Source organism: Typopeltis vanoorti, chromosome 13, assembly GCF_054136105.1.
Source record: "Typopeltis vanoorti isolate ZY-2024b chromosome 13, IOZ_Tvanoo_1.0, whole genome shotgun sequence".
NCBI classification, from domain to species: domain Eukaryota; kingdom Metazoa; phylum Arthropoda; class Arachnida; order Uropygi; family Thelyphonidae; genus Typopeltis; species Typopeltis vanoorti.
In genome coordinates, this window is record NC_143561.1 from 48,216,075 (window position 1) to 48,243,646 (window position 27,572).

At 35.6% G+C, this 27,572-nt stretch overlaps 1 protein-coding gene across 1 annotated transcript in view; it reads right to left on the reverse strand.

Moving 5' to 3' along the window:
• Positions 1-27,572, reverse strand: part of LOC150100122 (breast cancer type 2 susceptibility protein-like) — a 244,572-nt gene that overhangs the window by 108,543 nt on the left and 108,457 nt on the right. The window contains exons 7-8 of the mRNA XM_090402598.1: positions 23,416-23,595; positions 7,157-7,310 (exon numbers count right to left, since the gene is read on the reverse strand). Coding sequence (XP_090258724.1) covers positions 7,157-7,310; positions 23,416-23,595 — 334 coding nt within the window. The remainder of the gene's footprint in view (positions 1-7,156; positions 7,311-23,415; positions 23,596-27,572) is intronic.

Sequence of the window (27,572 nt, forward strand, 5' to 3'; positions counted from 1 at the left end):
TGTGGATGCCACAAATGTTAGTGAAGTTAATGTAGAAAAGGTTTCCTCATTTTAATTATTTATTTATTTTTTTTTTTTTTGAGGAATGTTTGTTTTTTGATGGAAATGCTGGTCTTGTCTAATAAAAAGGCCATGGAAGCAATTGTCATGGCCTTATTATTATTACTCTGATAACAAAAAATGTTACACTTAAGACAGAGCCTTGAGGAACTCCCTGTTCTTGATGATATGCCAAGATAGCAGCATATGATCAAGAATACTTTCCACTCTGACTTGAAAGACTCACCTAAACAGAAATTTTTAATAAATACAGGAAGGTATTTATTATTACTATGTTATAGAGATCTCTTAATATGCCATATCTCCAGGCTGTGTCATAAGCTTTTTCCATGTCAAAGAACACTTAAACCAGATGTTCTAATTTCAAGAATGCATCTCCTTCTACACATTTCTAAATGGACTAAGTGGTCCAAAACTGAACAATGTCTACAAAAGCCACATTGTGTATTAGAAAGAAGATCACTGCTTTCTAAATACCAGAGATTTTTTTCTAATATCTTACAAAGACAGCTGGTCAGAACAATAGGATGATAACTGTTTGCTTGTGTTGGATCCTTTGCTGGTTTTGGGATAGCAATGACAACTGGCATGTTGCCAAGAATCTTGAAACTCTTTCTCCGTAAGAATTCTGCACTAGGGTGAGACAATAAAAGAACTCTGTTTATTTCCTCCTGAACAAATGGTTAACTGTATGGCCAAGCCCATTGGTAGAAAAATTCATCTGTTGTTTTTCTTGTTGATCTTTCAATATTAAGAATTCGGGATGATATGAAGCTGTTGCTGAGAGTCTAGCAAAAAGGTAAATAAACAGCGTGTTCTGTATCTAACTTTCATTTTTTGGATTTTATCTCATGCAATTTTAGCACTGGTTGTTTGATTAATTGATGATGGAAATCAGATCCAAGATTGTTTTTGACATCTCACATAACATGCATTGGCCTCAGCATATCTAAAAGCTATTAAGACTGATGTGGTGGAGTATCTACAAAACATCCCCATAGTTTGTCTTAATCTTTTTTTTTCCCCTGTCTGGAACTCAGCCACCAAGGCTTTGGATAGAGTGGAAATCAAAATGATGTTTTTGTAATTGAGGCTGTTGATGCCTGGACATTACAACAATCTGTTACATACTTTACAGCTTCACTGACAGTTGTTTGACTAACTACTTCAGTATTAAATTTTGCAAGATGGGAAAAAGTATTCCAGTTAGCCTGATCCATTTTCCACATGGGGTATTCTTGTAGGAGAACATGATTCCTGTGAAGACAGTGCAAACAGCAGAAAAATGACTGTCTCCATGTATGTTCTCTTCCACATTGGGGGAGCATACTGTAAGATCAATTGCAGAATATGAGCAGGGATACACATAGAAGAAAGTATTAAATCTAGTAATCAAAAGGGAGAGGTCATTATTTTCAAGGATTAATTCAACGATATGATCTTATCCATTTGTGTTGACACTACCCCACAGAGTACTATGCTTGTTAAAGTTGCTCATAAGAAGCATGAGCTCAGGCAGTTTGCAAGATAAGGTTATCAATTTCATTTAACTAACACTGGTGGTAAATAAACTGAGCATACTGTAATGAGAAATCCCATGGACAGGTGAATTGCTACTGCTTCCAGAGCAGTATTAAGCTCGATATGATGGAAAGCGGTATGACTGCCCACTAGGATAGTTCCTCCACAATTTGCATTCTGATATGATATATTATTTCTGTTTTAATCTTTTGTATTTCTTTTATTTTATTTTTCCACTTTTGACATGCACAGGAATAACCTAGATGATCTTCCTGACAGTTTACATAATTAAGAGATGTTAAAGTAGTAATTTTTATTAGCAAAAGCAGTTAAAACATAACTTAACTTTTCTCTTCCCAAATTTTGGAAACACTTCAAATGAATAGACTGCTTTAAGGAAGAGACATTTACCAATAAATCACTACTAAAAAATGTTTGCTTTTATCATCATCATCAAATACTGATATGTGCGCTCAAGGGGGTGTTCAGGCTACTATGACAGCAGCACATGATTAAGTTTACATCATTAATCTCCTATCAACAATTTTCCTACAAATTAGTTTATTACTTGCAGCACTCCAACACTGTCATATCTAATATTTCGTGTTTCTAAGGCACTTCTGCCTGAATCAAGACCTTGGTCTTCCTCTGGGTATCTTTTCTGCCATCTTGGCATCAAACATTTGTTTTGCTAACCTTTCCTCATTGCTTATTCACCAAGAATGTGTAAGCTCTGCAAACAATGTCAAGTTCCTTTTTAATATCACCATTTTTAATATGATTCTACTGATGATGCCATCTGTTCACTCCCCTAATTTTTCTGAGAACCCTCATTATATATGGTCTCTAGTCTTTGATTAAGTGCTTTATTTAACCCAACTGGTATCAGTATACTAAATTCATGTTACAAAATATACAGCAGAATCTTAAATAACAAACTAATGAAATATTCCAAAAACTTTATTTTAGAGGTACAAAATGGATTTAGAAAAGGACGATCATGTATAGACCCAGCCTTCTACCTAAAATTAATAATAGAGAAAAGAAGAGAATATAATTTAGAAACACATATTGCATTTATTGACTTTGAAAAAGCATTTGACAAAGTTAAAAGAAACATATTATTTAACATATTAAAAGAAAGACAAATACCAAATAATATCCTAAAAGCTGTCACAAGTATATATGAAAATAATCAAATACAAATAAGATTAAATCATGAGCTATCATATACAAGAGATAAACGAAGGGGTCTGACAGGGATGTCCCCTCTCAGCAACCCTTTTTAATATCTACTTAAATGAAATAATAATAAAATGGAGTAAAAATTTACATCAAGGAATTAAACTTTCACCAACAGTTAACTTAAACACTCTCCTCTTTGCAGACCACCAAATAATAATTACAAATTCTGAAGATAACTTACAGAAAGCTATTTTAAATCTAAATGAGATATCCAAAGATTATGGTATGATAATATCAACAGAAAAATCAAAAACTATGGCCTTTAAAGGACAAGATCCAGCAAGAACTAAAATAGTATTAGATAACAAGATCTTAGAACAGGTGAATTCATTTAACTACCTAGGATGTATGATCACTTATGAAAATGAAAAAGATATAAACATAAAAATTGCAAAATATTTAAAAATAACAGGAGTAATTAACTCTATATTTAAACCAAACCTAGTTCAAAAACAAACCAGGCTAAAAGTATACAATACATTAGCCCTACCGGTCTTAATGTATGGAAGCAAAATCTGGACAATAAAACAAAAAGACAAAGATTAACAACAGCAGAAATGAAGTTTATGAGAAAAACTGCAAAGTATACCCTATTTGATCACAAAAGAAACAAAGATATTATGAAAGAATTAAACCAAGAACCAGTAATTGAAAAAATTAAAAAATATAAACATAGATGGATGGAACACGTTCAAAGAATGAAAACAGAAAGATTACCAAAACAAGCCTTAAAGTACAAGCCATTAGGAAAAAGAAAACCAGGACGTCCTCTTAAACGATGACTTCTAAGGCCGGAACAGGCCATACTAGGCCTAAATCCTTGATACGTATGATGATGATGATTTAACCCAACTCTCATATCCATAACTTAAAAGTGGTTTGAACACTATCTTGTATACTGCTAACTTTGCTGTTTTGATTAATTTCTCTCTTATTCCATATAAATTTATCCAGCTGGCTACTCACCACAACAATTTTACTTAATTCTGTTGTCTATTTCTAGATAAGCTCTCCACTTAGAACAGCTGAAGTTTTTTATGTGTCCTGCATATTTTGATAGTTTGGTCTTTTTTTTTTCTTTTTTTTTTTTGCTGATTTTGATGCAAAACTTGTTAGAGCTGTAATTCAGTTTAATTAGGAAATCCTGGAGACCTACACTAGATGTGTTTAGGAGTACAATATCATTTGCATAAAGCAAAGAGCTAAATTTGACATCTCCAATTCTAATATATCAGGACTAATGCCACCTCCTTTCATAATGTGATCCATATAGATGATGAATAACAGTGGAGATAATGTGCATCCTTGTTTTATCCCCTGATTTTACATCAAATGATCTTCCTGTATTTCCTTCGATTCTAACTGTTGACTTGCAACTTAAATATAGACTATGTATTGGTCTGTATAATGTTCCATTCACTTCATATAATTTATAGTGCTTCGAAAAGCTTTTCTCTGGGCGCCTTGTTATTTGCCTTTTCCAGATCTACAAAACTTAAGTATAGATCATGTCATATTCTCCTGATTTCTCAACTATTTGTCATAAAGTGAAAATCTTCACAATCTCTATTTGGTCTGAACCCAGCTTGTTCTTCTCCTACTTTCCCTTCCACAATCATTCTCAACCTTTTTTCAAGTATGCTTGCATAAATCTTACCTGGAACTCTAAGTAGAGAAATTCCTCTAAATTTAACATTCAACTTTATACCCTGTTTTATCGATAGGAACTATCAGAGCTCTACTCCAACTTCAATCATCTAGAATTCAACCTTCTGATTGGACCCTCTGAATTATGCAGGGTAGCCACTTCAAAACTTCTATACCTCCATACTTAAGCATTTCTGGTTGAATATCATCTACTCCAGCTGCCACTTCACCACATACCTCCCTAGCCGAATCAGTCAATGTCTTCTTAAGAGTTTGCCACTGTTATTCCAAGGTTTGGTTCTTGTTCTCCAACTGCTTCAAATTTTCTTCAATAATGTTTGTAAAATCAAGCCTACAGTTTATTTCTAAAATCTGCTCAACTTTAATTCTTTTTAAACTTTCTTACATACTGTTTTTCAATGTCATATCCAATTTTATCCTGCTTAGCACTAAGTAATGGTCACTTCCAATTTCAAATTTTCTACACACTGTTGTATCTTGAAACAGCATGAAGATATCACATCACTATCAAAAATAATGTAGTCAATGAGGCTTTCTTTTATTTCTTGTGTCTTCTCTCTTTCTATATGTGTGAACTTGTGCACATCTTTATGTTGGAACATAGCGTTAGTTATTCCATATCCTGAGCAGAAATCCAGCAAATACTTGTCATTATTATTATCTTTGCCATTTTTGCCATATTTTTCTAAAATGTTCCCATATACCTAGTGGGGTGTGTTTGCTTTTACTACTACTAGTCAAATGTACGTTCCTAATATCTTATTCTTTCTTGTTTCTTTTGTATTACAACAATTTCATAATTATATTGAATAAAGTCTATGTTTATTTTAGCATACTAATGTGTAGAATATTCTGTTTTAATGTCTTAATTAATGAAATTATTTGTCATTGTACTGGAATGAATATTAAGTAGAAACAAAATGTCTATTTTCTGTATGTATAATCTTTTATGAAGCTACTAAAAGTAATGCTTGCTCTGCTGAAATGTAAGAGTCATCAAATCAGAGACTAGACAAATAACAGGCCATTTTAGAAGGGAAAAAACTGTTAGTGAACTAGTTATGAAATGCTGCATTAGAAAGTCATAATGCTAACACACTCTAGAGCAGTGGTCGGCAACCTTTTTCATATGAAGGGCGCAATACTGCGGGCGCTATGATGCCTCCAGGCGCTGTGTTGCCGACTCCTCCTGATTTTAAACTTAAAATTACAATTGGCATGAATGGTTTTGAAATATCTTTCTATATTACATTTTTCAGATCAGATGCGAGCGCCTTTAAGCAAGGCATTCGCATCTGATCTGACAGATACATGCTAATTGTGAACATGAATATTCTTTTTGTATTCATTTTTTATTTTTATGGTATTTTATATTCATTCATATGTGACAAAAATATGTTGTAAAGCGAGGTAAATAAAATAATGTTCAAATTTGAAATCTCATTTCTCTTAAAAACAACTAATCATAGAATTTCTAAGTCTGAAATGAGAGAAAAAATGCCTGTGTCATGAGCCCTCCATAATTTTCAAATTTTATATTGCACTCTTCATATTAAAAAGTTGCTGACCTCTGCAAAATGTGCTTTACATTTATGGAAAATACTAACGAAAGAGGTCTGGAGCTTGCTCCACCTTTACTACCAGTTGCCCATAAGGCACTACTTATGCTTGCATCCGCCGAAACTTTTAGTTTCTATATATTCGGCACGAAACTCTTGTAGTTTCTATATTCGGCTATGAAATAATGTTGGATTCAATATTCACTTAATTTGTACCATCATGTATTATATTTGCAGTGTTTTTTCTTTATGTTTTCTTGCATTTTAGCACATATTAGTAATGAACATATCTCTCAGATATACTGCGATCTATACTGCAAAATTACCGCTACGAGCTCCAAAGCAGTTTACAATAATTTCTCTGAGGGCGCACTAAAAATTCACTGCGGGTGCCATACCGCCTGCGGCCATTGCATTGCTGACCTCTGCTCTAGAGGATATATACATCAGATGATGAGAGTTTATTTTAAAAATTCTAAACATGGATCACTCATGCTTGGTATTGGTATATGTTTAGTAAATTGGATAAAAAATTGCATGTTTTTCCACTCAAACTTGTTTAAAAACATAATTTTACAGTTTTATTATTGGCACATCAGTAAAATTAAAGTTTACTGTCCAGTATCACTGGTGTCTGAATAGAAGGAGAAGCTTTGAAAAGAGACATGATGGATTATTTTCAATCACTATTTAATCAATGAGCCAATAGTGTGGGCTATAGTTAATAAAATGAGTACATTTTAATTTCATATTCTACGCTCTGTAACTTCATGTTGACTTACCTGACATTCAATGAAATTCTTCAATAAAAAAATTCATTACAATTCTATTGTAGTTAAAATAAACTGTCAATTTATAGTACATATCAGTCAATAAAATATGAAATTAAAATAACTCATTTCAAAAGAAGTTTTATGTTTAACAAGTAAAAACTAATATAATAGTCCTCTTTAGCTATTACATAATCAAGAAGTGTATTTCTCAAGATAATATTGCTAAAAAAATTTGAATTGGAGACTTTAACTTATTAAGATTAATAAATAATTAATAACATTATAAAAATTTCTTTAAAGGAATTATATTGCATAATACTTTTTAATTACCTTTAAAAAAATTTGACTTTTCCAATCTGGATTCAACAGATGCTGTTATTTTCTCAATATGAAGGTGTTGCAACTTGTCATATAGTGCTGCAGTTTTTCCTTCTACCCTAGCATTGCGGAATATAATACTTTGATCTGGGTACTTTTCCATAAACTGAAAGAAATGAATATTAAAATGAACAGAAGAAGCACAAATAATATACAGCACACGTTTATGGATATTTAATTATTTCTGTTTATGAGACTGACTCCGACCCAGAAAAGGTTGCAAACCTATAATACATCAGTAGTGTGGATAGGCTAAAGATTTTTTTCTATTTTTTTCATAATTTTTTCAATTTTTTTACATAATCTGGCTCCTGATGTTTAACTTATTCGTTATTGATATCTCATATGGATTGAAGAGCTCTAGAGATAAAACATACAACTTTAGCCTCCAATGAGCATGGAGATAGTCTCACTCTAGGAGATAAAATTCATCTCCTACCTAAAGATAGTCACAAACAACCATGTTCACAGCAGAATTCCAACCCCCAGCCTGTTGGTTGGAGGACAGATATGCTAACCACTTGACCAACCAGGCAAGCTGAATTCAAAAAAACATGAAGTCTTTTATCCCCACCCACCCCATAATTCGGAATAAAATCTATAGTAATCATTATCTAACAAATAAAGTCTGAAAAAAAAATTTTTTTTTTTAAATGAAACTGCTACTTTAGCAAAACCAAAATCTATTTCTTTGGCATGTCTTGTAGGAATAGAAAAGACTGACAAATTCTACAGAAGAAGGTGAAAGGAATTGAAAACATGGATGTTCAAGAATTCGCTGAGCCCCACTAATAATTCTCAAGGACAGAGTTGAGATAAAGACCTAATTAAGCTGACACAAAAACAGTTTCTAAAATAAAGAACCTGAAAGCATATCTGACTGAATATTCAAGTAAAGCAAACCCACATTTCAGTCTTGGGAAGAATTAAGCATAATAACAAGCATAGAAAATGAATATAGAAAGTAAGGATGTAACTGCTGATGGTTCAAGAATAAAAAAAAAAAATAATATTTGAAACACAATATCATCATAAAATCAAATCAACACAGATGGCCTGTGAAGCTCGGTGGAAGTCACATTTGCTTCATCGGCACTAGGCTGTCCAAATAAATACCTACATTTAATTCCAGTCACTGGCTAGAGGAACTTTTCTAAGCTTTTCTTTGACAAAAAACCCATTTGCCAATGCTGAGATTAGTCAATCTCAGTATGGGCAAATGGATTTTTTTCTCCCTGAAATTTGGGTTTTTCGCCTGGTAGACTTAAGAAAACTGACCAAAGAATCCATACTATTACAGACAATAGCATCTTGTGTTAGGGACCACAAGATAGCAACACTTGTCAGTCGTCTCTTCATCAGACGTCACTTATAAATGATAGTCTTGGCCAAGCTATCTCTCATTGGCTACCAGTGGAAACTGAACTGTCCACTCAATCTCCAAAAAGTTAGATAAGGCTAAAATAGCCTCACCTACTCCCTATAAGAGAGTAAAAGACATTAGCTGATCAATACAGATGAAGTTTGTTTTTTTAAGTCTAGATGCAGATGAAACACATGCTCTAATGAGATCTGCTTGCATTTCATGATAAGGCAATGAATACATTATTGCATGGGGAAGATTTATATACAGTGATATTCTTAGACTTTGCAAAGGCATTTGATAGACTACCACATGGCAAGTTCATGTACAAGCTGTGGAATATGGGATTGGCTCTCTGAACAATACCACAAGTTGCATATGATGGAGCAGTGGGGCTCAAAAAAGGAAGGTGACTGATGATGTGCTTCAAGGTTTTGTTCTAGGGCTCCTAACTTATTTGTTATTGATATATGGATGGTATACCAGCTCATGTAGTACGAGAAGCAGCTAAAGAATTGTCAGTACCCTTGACCATTTTGTTTAATTTGAGTCTCGGGTCCGGGTTAGTCCTGAGCGGGTGGAAGGAGGGGAAAATAGTTCCACTGCATAAAGGTGGTTCCAAGACTGCTGTTGTAAATTACCGACCGATTAGCATATCAGGAATTATTGTCAAGGTCTTAGAGAAATTAGTCAAGAAAAGAATACAGGATTGGATAGATGAAAATGGGATATTGTATGGGGGACAACAAGGTTTTGTGAAGGGTAGATCATGCCTCAGTAACTTGCTCACGTTTTATAACACAGTGACGGCTGAACTGGATAGGGGTAATGGGTTTACAGTAATACTACTGGACCTTGCCAAGGCCTTTGACAGGATACCACATGGAACCCTAATCAGTAAACTGGAGCAGATGGGGATAGATATAGGGTTGGTAAGATGGATAGGAGGGTGGTTGAAGGAGAGATACCAGAGTGGTTTATTCAGGAGTGGAGTCAAAAAGACGGCTTGTGACTAGTGGAGTGCTGCAGGGCTCTGTTCTTGGACCACTGCTTTTCAATTTGTTCATCAATGATATTGGAAAGGATTTGAGAGGAAGTGTTCACTTGTTTGCTGATGATGCAAAGTTGGGTAGAGCAATTGTGAGTGCACAGGATGTCAAAATTTTACAGGATGATTTGGATAGTTTGGTGGATGTTATGGGGGACAACAAGGTTTTGTGAAGGGTAGATCATGCCTCAGTAACTTGCTCACGTTTTATAACACAGTGACGGCTGAACTGGATAGGGGTAATGGGTTTACAGTAATACTACTGGACCTTGCCAAGGCCTTTGACAGGATACCACATGGAACCCTAATCAGTAAACTGGAGCAGATGGGGATAGATATAGGGTTGGTAAGATGGATAGGAGGGTGGTTGAAGGAGAGATACCAGAGTGGTTTATTCAGGAGTGGAGTCAAAAAGACGGCTTGTGACTAGTGGAGTGCCGCAGGGCTCTGTTCTTGGACCACTGCTTTTCAATTTGTTCATCAATGATATTGGAAAGGATTTGAGAGGAAGTGTTCACTTGTTTGCTGATGATGCAAAGTTGGGTAGAGCAATTGTGAGTGCACAGGATGTCAAAATTTTACAGGATGATTTGGATAGTTTGGTGGACTGGGCTAGGAAAAATGGATGTCAGTTTAATGTGGCAAAGTGTAAGGTTATGCACTTTGGGGTGAAAAGAACAGCAGCAGTATATCGCATTGGTGGAACCATACTCCAGGAGATTGATGAGGCCAGGGATTTGGGAGTGCTGGTGGATAGGGAGTTGAAGTTTAGGGGGCACATTGCAAAAGTGACTAAAATAGCTCACCAAATCACTTGGCTTATGAAAAATACTTTAACATGCAGAGACAAACAAGTTGTTGTTCCTCTGTATCGAGCCTTGATAAGACCCCATCTGGACTTCTGTGCCCACTTATGGGCACCAGGGTTTCTTCGTGATGGGGAGGAAGTGGAGAGGGTCCAGAGACGAGTGACCAAGATGATAGCAGGACTGTGGAATGAACCTTATGAGAATAGGTTGAGGATTTGTGGGTTGCAGAAATTGGACGATAGGCGAAGTTGGGGTGATATGATTGAGACATTCAAATTACTGAAGGGTTTTTATAAGATTGATCCAGAAGATATTTTTGAAAATATGACTGGTGGTGGGAGGACTAGGGGCCATGCATGGAAGCTGGGCAAGAGCGTGGTTGACAAGGGTGTTAGAGCTAGGTTTTTTACTTGGAGAGTGGTGAATGAGTGGAATAAGCTTCCAGAGTCTGTTGTGGGTGCTACGACCGTGAATGAGTTCAAGACAAGATATGATAGATACTGTGTGAATGTTAAATAGTTGTTCCAGACATGATGTTTGGCCTCCCTCCATGAGTCTGTTGACTCCTTGGAGTTTCCCGGAACAATAATAATAATATTTCATGTGGATCAAATGAGGATCATCAAATGTGTGTTGACAATACAAAGTTGGGAAGTAAGGAGTGTTGCAGATTTTAATTCATTCAAGAAGATTTGAGTAGACTTTCAGCTAGTATACAAATGATTGAGATGGTAGTATCAATATTAATAAATGCAAACTGCTACACTTTGGTGTGCAGAAATATAAGGCTGCAGTACTGATGGAATTGTGCTTAAAGAAGTGGATAAGATTCAACATTTGTGGATGATGGTTGGCAGTGGACTAAAATTCAAAGGACATGTTGCAAAGACTGTACATAGTATTCTGCTATGATACATTGTACATTGACAAGAAAGGATAAAGAAGTGGTGATGATACCACTTATAAGGTATTGGTTAGACCTCACATAGACTACTGTACTCAAATTTTATCAGCTAGTTTTCATCATAATGAAAGCTAGGTGGTCAAATATAAGGATTTTGGAATGTTGGGTAAGGAGAAATTGAAGGAATGTAGACTGCAGAGAGTGGTAGTTAGAAGGAAAAGAGAGGTATGACAGAGACATTTAAGTTCAGTGAGGGGATTATAAAAAATAAAAAGAGTGGAGAGGGAGAAGAAGAAGGGGGCAAGAATGAATGAGTGGCCATTCCTGGAAGCTATGTAAAGGTGTGAAGATATGTGGTAAAGAGGAGATTTTTGGCATAGGGAGCAGTAGATGGGTGGTAGATAAACATATTGACAGAATGCATTGTGAATGCAGGAAGCATAAAAGGGTTCAGAGTTCAAGATGACAAACATGTTGCTAGTAAAGTGGGCCTCCCATGATGAGCTTATTGATTCCAGTAATGGCCACTCATGGTTGCTGTAATAATAATAATCTACAGCAACTTTAATGAATGACAAGACAGAGCATTCCGGAATCAGCAAAGTACATTGATCCAGACAGCCTGGCTGTTTCAGTGGATATTGTACCCACTCCTCAACCAACAGGTTATGAGTTCAAATCCCACTTATGAGCATGAATGCTTATGAGTCTTTAGATAGCAGATGAATTTCAATGTCAAAGGAGAGACCACTACCTAATTAGTGAAAGCTTAATGTGGTTTGAAAAAGTACTACATTTCCAATTATTATAATTGTTTATTATTAATAATAAACTAATCAATAAAATAAATTGATAAAAACTAATAATTATTAGAATTATTAGTTTCCAATTAAATAGAAGTCCAATCATTAAACCACCCATGTTACTCATGCTATAGAGTAGCAACTTTTTGTGGTGGATGGGATTCACATAAAGATTCTTCAAGAAAGTGAAAAAAGTTTTGTAATGGAGTAGAGTACTAATTTTAAAACTCCAATGCAAAATGATATTTTTTCTACATAGAGAATGCCTATAAGAAAAATACAACAGAGAAATTCTCTTCAATAAGGCAACATTCCTTTTTAATACTGGATAGATTATACAGATATGTCAGAAGTTATAATAAATTTGGTTTAATCCTTTATCCAAGTGTAAGCAAACAACGTCTGCACCTGAAGTATCTTGAGGCAACTCATGGTAAAGGTGGACCAAGCTCTCATCACTTCTGTCTTAGTATCTCCATAATGCAAAGCAAGCACATCTCCTCGCAGATATGTCCAGAATAATTTAATAATAAGGTGAGACACCTTTTGGCAACTCGTGGTAAAGGTGGACCAAGCTCTCATCACTCCTGTCTTAGTATCTTAGTCCTGAAGATACTTCAGGTGCAGACTTTATTTGCTTATACTTCGATAAAGGATTAAACTAAATTTATTATAGTCTAACCAAGTGGGGGAAAAAAAAATTCCAACATTTCAGAAGAAGAATACTAAAACTGGTGAGAACATTTTGGCAAGAAGTAACTAACATTAAAAACAGAAGTCTGAAGTGTGACAGTTAAAAAAATAAACTCAATGATCTTCACAGCTCTAAAACAAGAATAGCTTAATACAGGTATAAGCCAGAAGTGAAAAGAAAGTGAACCATAGAGAACAACAGAAATAATGTGACACTTGGGAAAGGATTTTTCTAAACCTCTAATATAACCTTAAGGTACACATTATTATTAAACCTCCAGGGAGTCAAGCACTCATCGAGGGTGGCCAAACATCACCCACACCTGCTGCCATACCTTCTCTTAAACTGATTCACAGTATATACACTACGATTTTAACAGGCAAACTGTTCCACTCACAGTTCTGTGAAAGAAAAATCTAGCTCTCTCACACAAACTTAACTTCCAAGGATGCCCCCTTCATACTCTCCCCACCTTCCATAGAATGAAAATTTTCATCGACTGATATCCTATAATGCCCTCTCAAAAGTTTATAGACCTATCATATCAACCCTCTTTCTCCTATCTTCCAGTGTCTGCAGGCCACATATTGTCAATCTATCCTTGTAATATACATTCCATAATCCCAAAATCATCTTTGTAACTCTTCTTTGCAGCCTCACGGCTTCTTTATCCCTTTGGAACCCAGGAAACCCAATTTGCACCATAGAATTCCAGGTGCAGTAGTACCAAGGCCTTGTAATTAATAGAGATAGGAACATCAATCCCAGTCATCAGCGGAACACCAATCGTTAGATGGAATCTCCGTAGGTTCCAACTGGACTGCGTTTCAGAAACAAATCGAGCAAACCATTAGAGCAATTCCACCCACTCCTAATTGCTATCCTAGATTTGTTAAACTACTCAAATCTGCAGCAAAAGCCTCTATCCCTAGAGGCTACACAAAACAATATATTCCATGTTGGAGTAGAGAAAGTGAAGAACTCCTAGCCAAATATGAGGAAACTGAAGATCCAACTATTGCTAAGGAGCTCATATCAACCCTGGATAAAAACAGAAAGGAAAGATGGATCTCAACCATCAATGAACTCGATTTCGTCACATCTAGTCGGAGAAGCTGGTCACTTCTGAGAAAATTAGGTGAAGCAAAGCCAATGACACACAAAACAACAGAGATAACTCCTTATCAAATGGCTAACAATTTATTGAAAACCTCCAAGATTCATCCCAGCTCTACCAGGAAAATTGCTGCACAAGCTTCCATCAGACAAATCCTGAAGACAGAACCTGAGCTTCCTGAACTTGTATACCCAGTATCTCAGGAAGAGGTGCAAATAGCCTTAAAACTTACCAAGAATGGCAAAGTTGCAGAAGTGGATTGTATACTCCCTGACCTCCTAAAACATCTTGGTCAACATGGCCAAACATAGCTGGCTGCCCTTTTCTCAGAAATCATCATGACTGGTAAACTACTAAAGCTGTGACGGGAAGCCAAAATAATTGCTGTGCTGAAACCAGGGAAAGATCCAAATGATGTGAAAAACCTACAACCTATCTCCTTGCTTTGCACCACCTTTAAGCTATGAAAGAATTCTCCTTAGAAGAATTTCACCATTCATCGAAAGAGCACTCCCGACTGAACAAATTGGCTTCAGGCCAGGAAGAAGTTGCTGTGACCAGGTCCTGGCAACTTAAATTGAAGCAGGCTTCCAGAAGAAACTTAAATCTGGAGGCACTTTCATTGATCTAACAGCTGCTTATGATACTGTCTGGATCAGAGGCCTCCTCCTAAAACAAGGAAATATTATAAAGTGTAAAAAAACTTGACAACTTTTTGAATCTATTCTCTCCAACAGAAAGATCCGGGTCCATATTGGCAGAAAAAAGAGCAGGCCCAGATTCCTTCTCAACAGTCTTACTCAGGGCTCTGTGTTATCCCCCTATACTTTTTAACATCTACGTGTATGATCTACCTCATACCAGATCAAGCAAGTATATGTATGCCGATGACCTAGCGATCTTACATCAATCCACCTCCTTTACCAACCTAGAATCAACCTTGAATATAGACCTGAATACCCTGGAAGAGTACTTCAAGCAGTGGTACTTGAAGCCAAATCCAACGAAAACAGTGTCCTCAGTATTTCACCTGTACAAACAGAGGTGAATCAACAACTCAACCTTTCTTTCTGTGGAAAAATGGTTGAACATGAGCCTCACCCAAAATACCTTGGAGTGAGCCTGGACAGAAGCCTAACCTATAAAGGCACATCATCAACCTCTCCAATAAAATTAAAACCAGAAATAATATCATTTCAAGATCTTGCTGGAACAACCTGGGGTTGTGGTGCAGAAGTCCTAAGATCATCTGCACTAGCCCTCGCATTCTCTGCAGCAGAATATTGTGCCCCTGTCTGGGAAAGAAGTATACACACACACACACACACACACACACACACACACACACACTAACATTATAGACACCCAGCTAAACTCTACCATGCGCACAATCAGTGGGACAGTGAGAAGCACCCCCCCTCTCTCCTGGTTGCCTGTTCTATCTAACACTGCTCCACCACACATACGGAGAAGACGAGCCTCAATTAAGGAATTTAATAAAGCAATGAGCAACCGACTCCTGTCCCTACACCTCATATCTAGAAAGCCTCTCTAGTCCATGGATGAACTCTCTTCAGCTGCGCTGCCATCAATATCTGGCATATGGAGAGAATATTAGTCCAACAATCTCCCAACAAACGGCTTCCTGGTAGAAGATCCCTGTGCTCCGCAGCCTGGTTTTGATCTTCCTAGAAAGATTTGGTCATCAATAAACAGGATCAGATGTGGCAACCTTCTAAACAAATGGAGGCTGTCAGATCACCCTTATTGTGATTGTTCTCCCGTGGCTCAGACGATTACGCATATTGTGTTCGACTGCCTGAGGCACCAATTTCAGAGTGGTGGCCTACAGGACATCCACAAGGTGACGGATGAGGCCTTGAATTGGCTTTCCAACCTGGACCTTGACCTGTAGTTGGTATGGTGGTGGCGGTGGTTATGGAGGAAACAGATCACGGTCCCGTCCCACCACGAAGACGTTATTCTCATAGTCCTCGTCATAGTATCAGCAGAACTCCTCCTCATGTTAGAAGATGGATGATACAATGTGAAATGTGCTTCCTCTAATGGATCAAGTTTTCTCACACAAGACGCAACTGCTCTCTAATTAAACCTCAGATACAGCTACATTTATGTTGCAAAGTGTTGTGAGAACGTGCAGCCTTGTCATACTTCTTGCAGCATAATTGTTCCTGGCTTGATTATGACAAGTTACTTTTGCTTTATTTAAAAAAAAAAAAAAAAAGACTTAGAAAGCAGGCTGTGCCTTTTATGTAATGAACTTTCATATGTTAAGATTTTCATCATTTGTTTCTGGAAATTATAATTATACTTTTCACTTACCAGTTTCATGTAGCCATAAGCATAAATAAATAAAGGCCTTGTAAAGAGGCAAAATGACCTCCATATCCTTACATGTTAATGTTCAGTTCAGCATTGCAAATATCCTCTGTTTTATTCACAATTTTTGCTATGTGACCCTTGAACTTCAACTATCCACTTTAACTCCAAAATATCTAGCCTCATCAGTTTCTCAAAGCACGTTCCCAACAATATTTTATCCTGTTAGCCCTCAGTCACACAAGATAAGTCATATGATATCATGAGTAGTCCACCCATCCTCACCTATCTCTTCTGTCATTTCTAAAAATACCATAACCTTTACCCTTGATTTCAGTTACTACATCAAACTCTGAGAACCAGGCTCCACTAATGTCAACAATTTTAGGTCACAACACATTCACCAAAGCAATAAACTCAACCATAACAACTTAACTAAGTTACCACCTCACTTTTTCTTTTATCTAAATCTAGAGTCTGCTTGGCCTAGTCGAGCACCTTTCCCTCCAAAGATAAAATGCCTGAACCCAAAGTGTAGTCCATCTCTTAGGCAGATTCATAATCACACTCACTGACATTAGTATCATTATTAAGTCTGCACACTCTATATGAATTTACACACACACACACACACACACACGTCCTCAACATTCCTTCCAAGATGATCTAGTTTCTCTGACTCTGCATTAGGTCTCATTCCATTTCCAGGTTATGCAAATAATTTCTCTAGGAACTTGATGACAAATCCATTCTAGTGCAGGCCATCCTTTTTATCCAAATCTTTTCTGTCATGAAACTCACTCCACACATCCAAAAACTAACATCCATTTTTCTACATAGCCTGCACATTGAAACATTTGCTATTATTACCATTGTATCTTGGTAATAAACTAACCATTTTTATTTTCTCACCTTTCTTTCTCGTTTCTTCCATTAAGCTTTTCATATCCTCTCTCATACTATATTTATCACTACTTAAATCATTAATTCCAACTAGCATTACAATCTCTTAGTCAGTGCATTTGGAAGATCAATGCACTGACTCCATCAAGTGCAAATTTAATTACTGAATTGCCATATCATATGATTACTTTTTTCTTATATTTGGACTGATTACCTTGTTGCTGTTATTATTATTATTCACTGGTAACTTACAAATTTCAGCAGTTTCCTTCTTGTCATTGTTTCCTCTTATTATTTTTTTTTCTTGTCAGTTCTTGTCAAGTTTTTTTTTTCTGCTTTCTCTAACTTCCTGGTTAATTTTCAAATAATCTAGAAATTTATAATAAAATTAGTTTAATCCTTTATCCAAGTGTGAGCAAACAAAGTTTGCACCGGAAAGTATCTTCAGGACTGTGGTAAGGTGGTACAACACCAGGGAAACTCATTGCAAAAGTGGAGCAAGCTACCAACACTCCTATCTCAGTATCTCCTATAATGCAAAACACATCTCCTTGCAGATATGTCTAATGTTATGCATTAAGGGAAGGGCCACTACCCAGTCTGGAAAGAGCACTGGATAAAGGATTAAACTAAATTTATTATACGCTAACCAAGTGAAAAATAAACTTTCAACATCTTTCTCTAAATCCAGAGTAATTTATTAAAAAAGGGTGGCACACCATTTGGCAACTCCTATAGGTAGAAATAACCTGCTAATGCGTCTGCCTGGTATCTCCATTTGAGCCTGGCTCCCACTGAAGAGACCTCAATAAAGGTCAAAACTAGTCTGGGTTGTGCGTCTTCCCTTAATGCATAACATTAGACATATCTGCAAGGAGATGTGTTTTGCATTATAGGAGATACTGAGATAGGAATGTTGGTAGTTTGCTCCACCTTTGCAATGAGTTGCCCTGGTGTTGTACCACCTTACCCCAGTCCTGAAGATACTTTCAGGCACAAACTTTGTTTGCTCACACTTGGATAAAGGATTAAACTAATTTTATTATACTCTAACCAAGTGAAAAATAAACTTTCAACAATCTAGAAATTTCATGTGTTACTTTTTCTTCATTTATGTCATCAATATAAAGGTTCTCATTTCTGGGTTCTGCACTATTGTTATCCTTACTGTTTGATGCTGCTGTACTGCTCTGCCATGTTTTTGATGACACACTTTTAATAACTATCTTAATTTAACAATATATCATAAAACATATTATGATATATTATTATATTAATATTAAATTATATTATATTAATATATTATGATATATTATTCAGCAAATGTACTGAATACAACAAAATCACAAATAACATAGTAAAAACACACTAAGTAATCTAAAAAAAAAAATCCAATAAGTAAATAAAAATCATCTATTTTACAGGAGCTTCCAATCACACATTTGCAATGCTAAACAGCCTCAAATTAGACTATATTGAAACTATATTACTTGTTTAAGCTCTATTACTATTTAAAGTAATCATACTATATTATTTATACTTCGTAATTATACTATATTATTTATACTTCGTAATTATACTATATTATTTATACTTTGTAATTATACCACATTATAGTGCAAAAATACTGTATACAAGATAAAATAAGAAGAGGCATTTGAGAAAGAGATTGATGAAGCTTCATAATGCTGTTTACATAGTTAAAATATAGTCAAGATGCTTTTTTTTTGAAAAACCTCTTTACAAAGTTAAAAAAATTTCAAAGTTAATGAATTCTTTGCATATGAATTTTTCACCAAACACTGGAAAACTTTAGTCAAAGTTCTATCTGATGGGAGGAATTTTATTAGGCTCTTTTTTTTTCAGGTAGGTTTAAGACAGTCAGTCTAGACAAAAATGTAAATCTGTCCTGAAAATAAGCTTGAATGTATGCAATTTAAAGACAAAGACAATCATAAGAAAATCTTGTTTATAGTAAGTTTTGAAGCATGGAAGAAAGACTGGTCATTTTAGAATAATCTGGTTTTATGATAGCTAATTTACTCAGGCCATTACTGAACACGTAAATGTAAGGTGATAAGGAATTTCAGCAGACAATGGATTGCATTATTCATAAAATTGTAAACTGTTTTCTTTCTGTCTTATGGTTTCCTAAGATATAGTCAACTCCTACTTCTTTGACCTGACTAGTTTCATGAAACAATTGTTAACTGAACCTTCATAAATCAAATTCTAATTTTCCATAGATTCACATCCCTGGAAATACAATTTAAACTATGCAATACCACATTGAAATGGCCATCAAACTACAATATTGCACTTAAATAATGAAATGAAAAACACTATGCAAAAGTGTTACAGGCTTTTTAGTTTCGAATTCTGAAAATAAAAATTTACACATAGTTTCTTCTTCTGAACTAGGGAGCCCCCCCCCCCCCCCCGAGTGCATTTTCCTATAACATTTTTGCCTATTACCAAGACTTTCAAGTTCCATCAAAATTTTCAATCAATTGATAATCAATTTCCAGTTTTTAAAGTAGAGTAATTTTTTCTAAAAAGCCTCTATAAATTTTGTAAAGGTAGAGGTAAGATGAGGTTCTTCAATTTCCCTTATCACTGATGGTTCCTTGCTGTGCTATTTTGATAACATCCTCAATGGCAACTCCTTTTCATGCGAGTTCAGCAATCCAATTATATCTACAGTAGAGACTTCTGTGTACAACCAACCAATTTTTTATCTCAACCACTGTAGTTGTTGCCTTTTATGAGCAGAATCAAAATATTCAGTCTTCAGGTGAAGGATACGCATCCCAATTACTTTGCCTCTGTTGCCTGGCATATCATGTAGTTGCAATAGAAAATTTATATCAGCCACTGTGTGTGGGGAGGGGGTTATAAAGTGGGAATCTACTATATACCTGTACAGAACAGCAGATCATAAGTATGAGAGAGTAGGTCAAGAAGTTGCTCAAGTTGACTATTTCTAAAAATGTCATCAGCATCAAAAAAAAAAAAAAGAGATAAGACAAAGGAATTGATTGTCTTGGTTGGCACAAATGATTTAAGAGGTGAGAAGTATTCTATGAGGGGGATGTAAAGAAGTTGTTAGAAGAGGCAAAACTGAAGAGCAAGAAGGTGAACACTGTAAGTCTCTTGCCATGTTATGATAAAGGTGAACTGAGATTGACAGCTAATGAATCAATACCTAGGTTATGCAGAAGGAATGATGTAGGATTTGTGGATCTGTGGTCTGTGTTTGACAGAAAGAAGGATTTGTAAAATGCTGATGGAGTGCATCTAAATAGTTCTGGTTAGGTGGCTTGAGAGAGAGAGAGAGAGAGCTTTGTTCACCGAGCATGCTGAAGTACAACGGTGGTCTGAAAAGTTCTCGACCTCGACCATAGTTGGCAACGCTATCAGCAAGACTTTTTTTTTTCTAAGTTGGTACATCTGTCATAAACATCCATGTGAAATTGTAAGTCATTCTATCAAGTAGTTTGTTTTGTAAAGTTCTGAAGCAAAAGTGTTGTCTGTATCCCTTGAAATGGATAAAATTGAGTATCATGCATTTATAAAATTCTTTGTAAAAGAAGGTTTAACACTAAAAGATATTCATTCAAAGTTCATAAAAGTTTATGGGCACTCTTCTCCCTCATTTCTGACAATTAAGAAATGGGATGCCAAGTTTAAACATGGCTGTACCAGCCTTGAAGATGATCCATGTGAAGGACGTCCAAAAAAAAAAGTGTAACAACGCCAGAAATCATTGATCAAGTGCACAATATGGTATTAGATGAATGGCGAGTCAAAGTGCATGAAATTGCTGAGATTATAGGCATCTCAAAAGAACGTGTAGGATATATTTTGCATGAAGAATTGCAAAATAAAAAAGCTTTGAGCAAGATGGGTGCTGCATTGGAAATTGCCAAAAAAATCTTTACAAGCTCATCAAACCCTGCATGTTGAAGGTGGTGAAATTAATTCCTGCAAACGCCAACGAGATAAAGATGCGACAAATATCTCTGTCCAATAACACTATTCAGATGACCATTTCAGATATGTCCGGAGACGTGAAAGAGCAGGTTTTGAATTAAATCAAAGTTTCTCCGTTGTTTTCAAGTTGATGAATCAATAGACATAAGTTCGTGTTCTCAGTTGGTCGTCTTTGTGAAATATATTCATTCAGATGACATCAAAGAAGAGTTCCTATTTTGTAGTGCACTTGAAACTACTACAAAAAGTGAAGATATTATGGAGAAGATAAATACCTTTTTTGAAAACATCTGTGGGGTTTGTACAGATGGAGCACCAGCTATGCGAGGGTCAGAGTTGGGTTTTCACAGACAAAAGTGAAAGACCTTGCTCTCTAAGCAAAGGGCATTCACTACATAATTCACCAATATGATCTTACTGGCAAGAGCCTGAAAACTGTCTTGAAACTGGATAATGTGTATCTATCTCCTTTCCTTGAAGTTTCAGGTTCATCTTATTTAGCTGTTCTAAAATATCTGCTAAGTAAGCAACTCTTTTCTTCCAAGCTTCATCATGAAAGTAAGCCACAAGGTCATGTTTCCTTTGTACTTCCAGGAAGGAACAACTTGATTTAATTTTTCAACTCAAAGACATGATTGACAACATTTCCTTTTGACAACCAGTGTAGAAAATAAGAACCTCATGATCAGAATTCATGTCTTTACAAAGTTCTTTAAACAGATGGGTGTCGAGGGCTCCAGATTTCATGTAATTCACAATTTTGATCAGAGAATCAACACCCATCTGTTTAAAGAACTTTGTAAAGAACTCTGAAGTAGGAGATTACTGGGAACCTTGAATCCCTTGAAAAGGAATTTCAGCAGTATTTCCCTCAGCTTACAGAAGAAGCTGCTGCATTGGTAGAAAACTCATTCTCAGCTTCCCTGAATGTAGTCAGCATTCCCAATAAAGCAAAAGATGAATTCTTGGATATGTAGACTGATTCCTCGGCATGTAATTTGTTTTATGAAAAACTGCTGGCTCAGTTCTAGTGTGCTATGTATGCTTGCCTTTCAAGTTTTACTTCCATTTGCCTCTACATATCTCTGAGAGAGAGAGAGTTGATTTTCAATGCTTCTTCATATCAAAATAAATGCAAGAAACAGACTGAATGTTTAAGTTGACATGAGGTCAGCTTTAACAAACACTCAGCTGCAAATTTTAAAGCAGGTTGCCCAGATGCAAGTACAACCATTGCATTAAATGTTAGGTTAGAATTATATTCTGAAAATTCTGTGTTTTCTTTACCCTATTAAAAATGCCTTTTTATGCAAATGTGACAGGAATCACCAGTTACTTGGATATTACAAAAGTAGGTCATGACTTGAAAAGACAGGGAAACATTCACATAGGGTTTGGATGGGTAGAGAATGGTGAATTGTGTAGTATGAAGGATTGACTGTGTTGGGCCAAGTATCCTCCCATGATGAGTCCTTAGACTTCATGGAGGTGTCGCATAATAATTACGATAATAACTGAGATACAAGCAATTTATGCTTATATCTCAGTTATGAATTATTATTTAATTGTTGTATAAAAATTTTGAAAAAAATTAAATTAAATATAAAATTTTGGCTACTGGCATTTGAGTTGATACCTTCATTTTGCGACTGAAATGGCTTCAAGTTTGAATCTTACTGTGTTAGATGTTTATAAAATTCTTTCTGGCTTTGAACATTTATTGAAAATGTCTGAAAAAAAAAAAGTGAGATAAAATTGATTTCTCCAGACTGAGGTTCCAAGTTTATACAACCATTGACCAATTTACTATGCTAGTATACAAAACATTTTTGACATTTTTGGTAGTTTGTTACAGTGAGTCTATTTTATATAATGGTATTTGCTATATAGTAAAAGCTGAATGTAATAATATTGAATGTAGTAAAAAAAGTTACTTATCCCACATTTTGGTTTTCTAACTACCAAAGATGTATAAATTTATTTTAAAAAAAAGTGAAAGTGGGACAAAAGTCATGTTTTGTCTTCAAGGGTTTCCAAGCTTATTTAACAGACGGCCACCTCAATGTACTAAATGTTTATAGCACATTTTGGTGCAAATTTATTCCAGAGTGAAGAAATATTTTAAATGAAAATTTTAAGAAATTTTATTACTGTTTCATGAATGTCATCTAATATACATTAATTATATTTCTTACACATTTTGCAATTTACACCATAAATGAATATTGTTAACTTACCAATATAGGATATACTCGAGAAACAATACATTCCACACAACCCACAGTACCTCCATCTGGTAACAGTGATGACAAAGAAACTGGAAAAGGTTTTGGACATGCATAAAAACCTAATTTTGTATCCCAGCGGACCCGACGAGTAGAATTAGCACTGATCTTCAACATCAGATCATTGGGGACCTTAGAAGAAATCACATCAAGAACAGCTCTACAAAGGTATTAATAACTAGAATAATTTTTTTCATAAAAAGAATTAAGAAACTTTTTTATATTTTTTATTTATTTATTTTTTTGAACAATGAATTATCTACACAAACATAAAGTAACACCTTACATTAATTCAATGTAATTTAACCTGTTAACCAAATATTATCATCTAGCATCTTCCAGAAAGAAACACAGACCTGTTTTTAGTATTCAGTTTGGTTCATTAATACCAATTTAGCAACGTATACATAATATAAATCCAGTATTATTATTATTATAGCAAGCACTATTAAAGTCAACTGTCCAGAGGCTCTAGATATTACTGTCAAGATCCATATAAAGCAAAATCAACTAGAAACTCAGAAAATAGCAATTTATATAAGGAAACAATCACACAAATATATAATGATACTAGAATTTAAAGTCATCATTTCATGTATGGCATTGGCATACCAAAGTTACTTGTTCTTCATTTCTAGATTAGCAAAAATTCTTTGAAGATGAACAAAGCTTAGGGTAAACTAAACTTTATGCATATGGAAATAATATCTTACCACTTCATTGATCATACTTTTCCATCATCATCAAATTCCTGACATGTACCCTCAGGGGTGTACACGATGTAACAGTACTACATGAAAAATTTACATCATTACTAACTTCCTAGCTACAATTTTCCTCCAAATCAGTCTGTTACTTGTCAAGAATCCAACATCATGAGATCTTATATTTCTATAGTCTAAGGCACTTTGTACCATATCAATCCACCTATATCTTGGTCTTCCTCTGGGTCGTTTTCCTGCCAACCTGGCAAAGAACACTTGTTTTGCTAATCTTTCTTCGCCCATTCTGTTTAAGTGACCATACCACCTGAGATTAGCTCTGCTAATGCATTCCTGGATGCTGACAATGTCAAGTTCTTTCCTAATATCCTCGGTTTTTAATATGATATTGCCATTGATGCCATCTGTGGCATCAATGACAATATCATTCTCAGGGATAATGATATTGCTAATCTTTCTCAGGACTCTCATATCTGCGGTCTCGAGTCTTTGGTCATGTGTTTTACTTCTGACCCAGCTCTCAGATCCATAAGTTAAAACTCGATTGAACACTGTCTTGTATAGAGCTAAATTTAGTCAGAACACTAATTTAGTGTTCTGCCTAATTTCTCCCTTATTCCATATGAATTTATTCAGTTGACTTCCTACTATACCAGCTTTGTTGATTCTGTTGTATATATTCTTATCTAATTTACTATCTTAACTAAAAATCGTGCCTAAGTAGCTGAAATGTTTTACTTGTTCCACAGGTTCCCCATTCAAAACACAGTTGACATATTCAACGATTCTACCTATTTTCATTGTCTTTGTCTTTTTATTGCTGACCTTCATACCATATCTATTACAACAGTTATTCAATTTAGTCAGGGAATCTTGCAAACTTGTAGCGGATTTATTTAGAAGTATAACATCGCCCACATAAAGCAAAGAGCTGACATTAACATCTCCAATTCTGATATCATGTTTAATACCACTTTCCTTCATAATGTGATCCATATAGATAAATGTACATCCTTGTCTCACACCAGATTTAACATTAAACCATCTTCCTGTACTTCCTTCAATTCTAACTGCTGACTTGCAACTCAAATAATGACTAAGTATTGCTTGATATAATGTAATGCCCCATTGACACCATATAACTGTAGTGTATTGAATAGTTTCTCTCTTGGCACCTTGTCGTATGCCTTTTCCAGAACGACAAAACTTAAATACAGATCTTTGTTATGTTCCCATGGTTTCTCAACTGTTTGTAGTAAAGTGAAGATCTGATCCTGACAGCCTCTATTTGGCCTGAGTCCATCTTGTTCTTCACCAAGCTTTTCTTCCACAATTCTTCTCAACCATTTCTCAAGTATACTGCATAAATCTTGCCTGGAACACTCAGTAGGAAAATACCTCTGTAATTCTCACATTCAGTTTTATTTCCCTTTTTATATATGGGTATTATGAGAGCTCTACTCCAATCATCACGAATTTGTCCCTCTGTCCAGGCTTTCTGAACTATGTAGTGCAGCCACTGTAAGACTCTTATACCACCATACTTCATCATTTCTGGTCAAATATCATCTAATCCTGCTGCCTTTCTGCATTTCAAGCCTTTGATGGCTTTTTCTACTTCAAGTATGGATATGTATTCCTGACTGCATGCCTGGTCAGTGTTTTTTACCACTGTGTTGTCATCATTGCTTGTTTCATTTAGCAGTTTTTCAAGGTAATTACTCCATACTTCAAGGATATCTTTTTCTCCTGTTTTCATGTCACCTTTATCATCTCTAACTCCTTTTACAGCACTCTTTCCCCCATTCATAAGCTTCTTCAACAACCTCCAGAATATTTTGCCACCTTCTTGATATTTATTTTCAATATTCTTGCCAAAGTCCTCCCATGACTTTTGTTTAGCTAGTTTTACACAGTGTTTGGCATTCTTGCATTTGTCTCTGTATTCTTTATGAGCACAAGCTGACTTATTTGCCAGGAACTTTTGATATGCTTTCTTCTTTTCCTTCACTGCCTCTTTAACTTCCTGTGTCTACCAGGGAGTTCTGATTTTTTTTATCCTTGCAGACAACCTCACCACATGCCTCTCTGGTAGAATTAATCAATGTTTTCTTCAGAGTTTGCCACTGAATCTCCAAGGTTTGATTCCTGTTCTCAAACTCTTTCATTTTCTTTTCAATAATCTTTCTGTATTTTAGTCTACAGTTAACATCTGAGAGCTGCTCAACTTTTATTCACTTTAAAACTTTCTTACATGTTATTCTTTTCAATATGAAATTCAATTTTATTCTGTTCAAGACTAAATAGTGATCGCTTCCAATTTCAAATCCTCTGTACACTCAGGTGTCCTGCTGCAGGGAGAAAACATCACTATCAACAATAACATAGTCAACGAGACTTTTCTTATTCCTTGCCTCTTCTCTCCATGTGAATTTATGCACATTTTTAGGTTGGAACATGGTGTTAGTAATAACCGGTCCATGTCCTGAGCAGAAATCCAACAGATATTTGCCATTGTTATTAGCTTTGCTCTTTTCTCCAAATTTTCCCAAAATATTTTTGCATGTCTCACAATCATTTTCCCACTCTGCTGCTATCTAGATCCCCAACAAGGACCAACTTTTCCTTTTTCATTGGGTCAGTTTGCTTTTTCTAAAGCCTCAAAAAATTCCTCCACTTCTACCTCAGTAGAACCTTCTGTGGGACCATAGGCACAAATACGTTTCATTGTCCAGTTCCCCATTCTCATATTTGCCCACATTACTCTACTTGAGACCGACTGCCATTCAAGATTAGCCTCGTATTTTGTGTTGAATACTATGGCTACTCCTTTTCCTTGATTGTCATTTCCTGAATATAACATTTTGTATTTATTGCTCAGAAAGATGTCACCAGTTTTTGTCTTTTTTGTTTCAGTCACCCCTATTATGTCAATCTGGTACTTATCTAATTCCTCAGCTAGCTCCATTTCTTTCAGGCTTCTTATGTTGACAGTACCGATCTTTAACTCTGGTGATGTCGAGTTGGGTTTGTTTTCAGATTTGTTCCAGTAGCTGACTTTTCGCTGTTCGCCCTGGTTCCCTGGCAAAAACAGCGGGGGCCTTGTTTAACTGGGCGACGCCCCAGCTGGCATGAAATTTTGTCATGTCGTACCATCATTTTTTATTTTGGTTTAACCAATAAGAATACAATTTGGTCAGCTAAATCCCAAATTGCCAACCCATCCTCGTTCGTTCAACATCCAAATAGATACCCAACAGGGTGCACCACTAGAAGGTGAGGATTGGACATTAGGTCAGAAGCCCTGGTCGGTTCTCTGCATTCCTTTAAAGGCTATGTAGAGGTCTCCTCTCAGTTATACAGCTTTGACTCTTAAGCACCCATAAT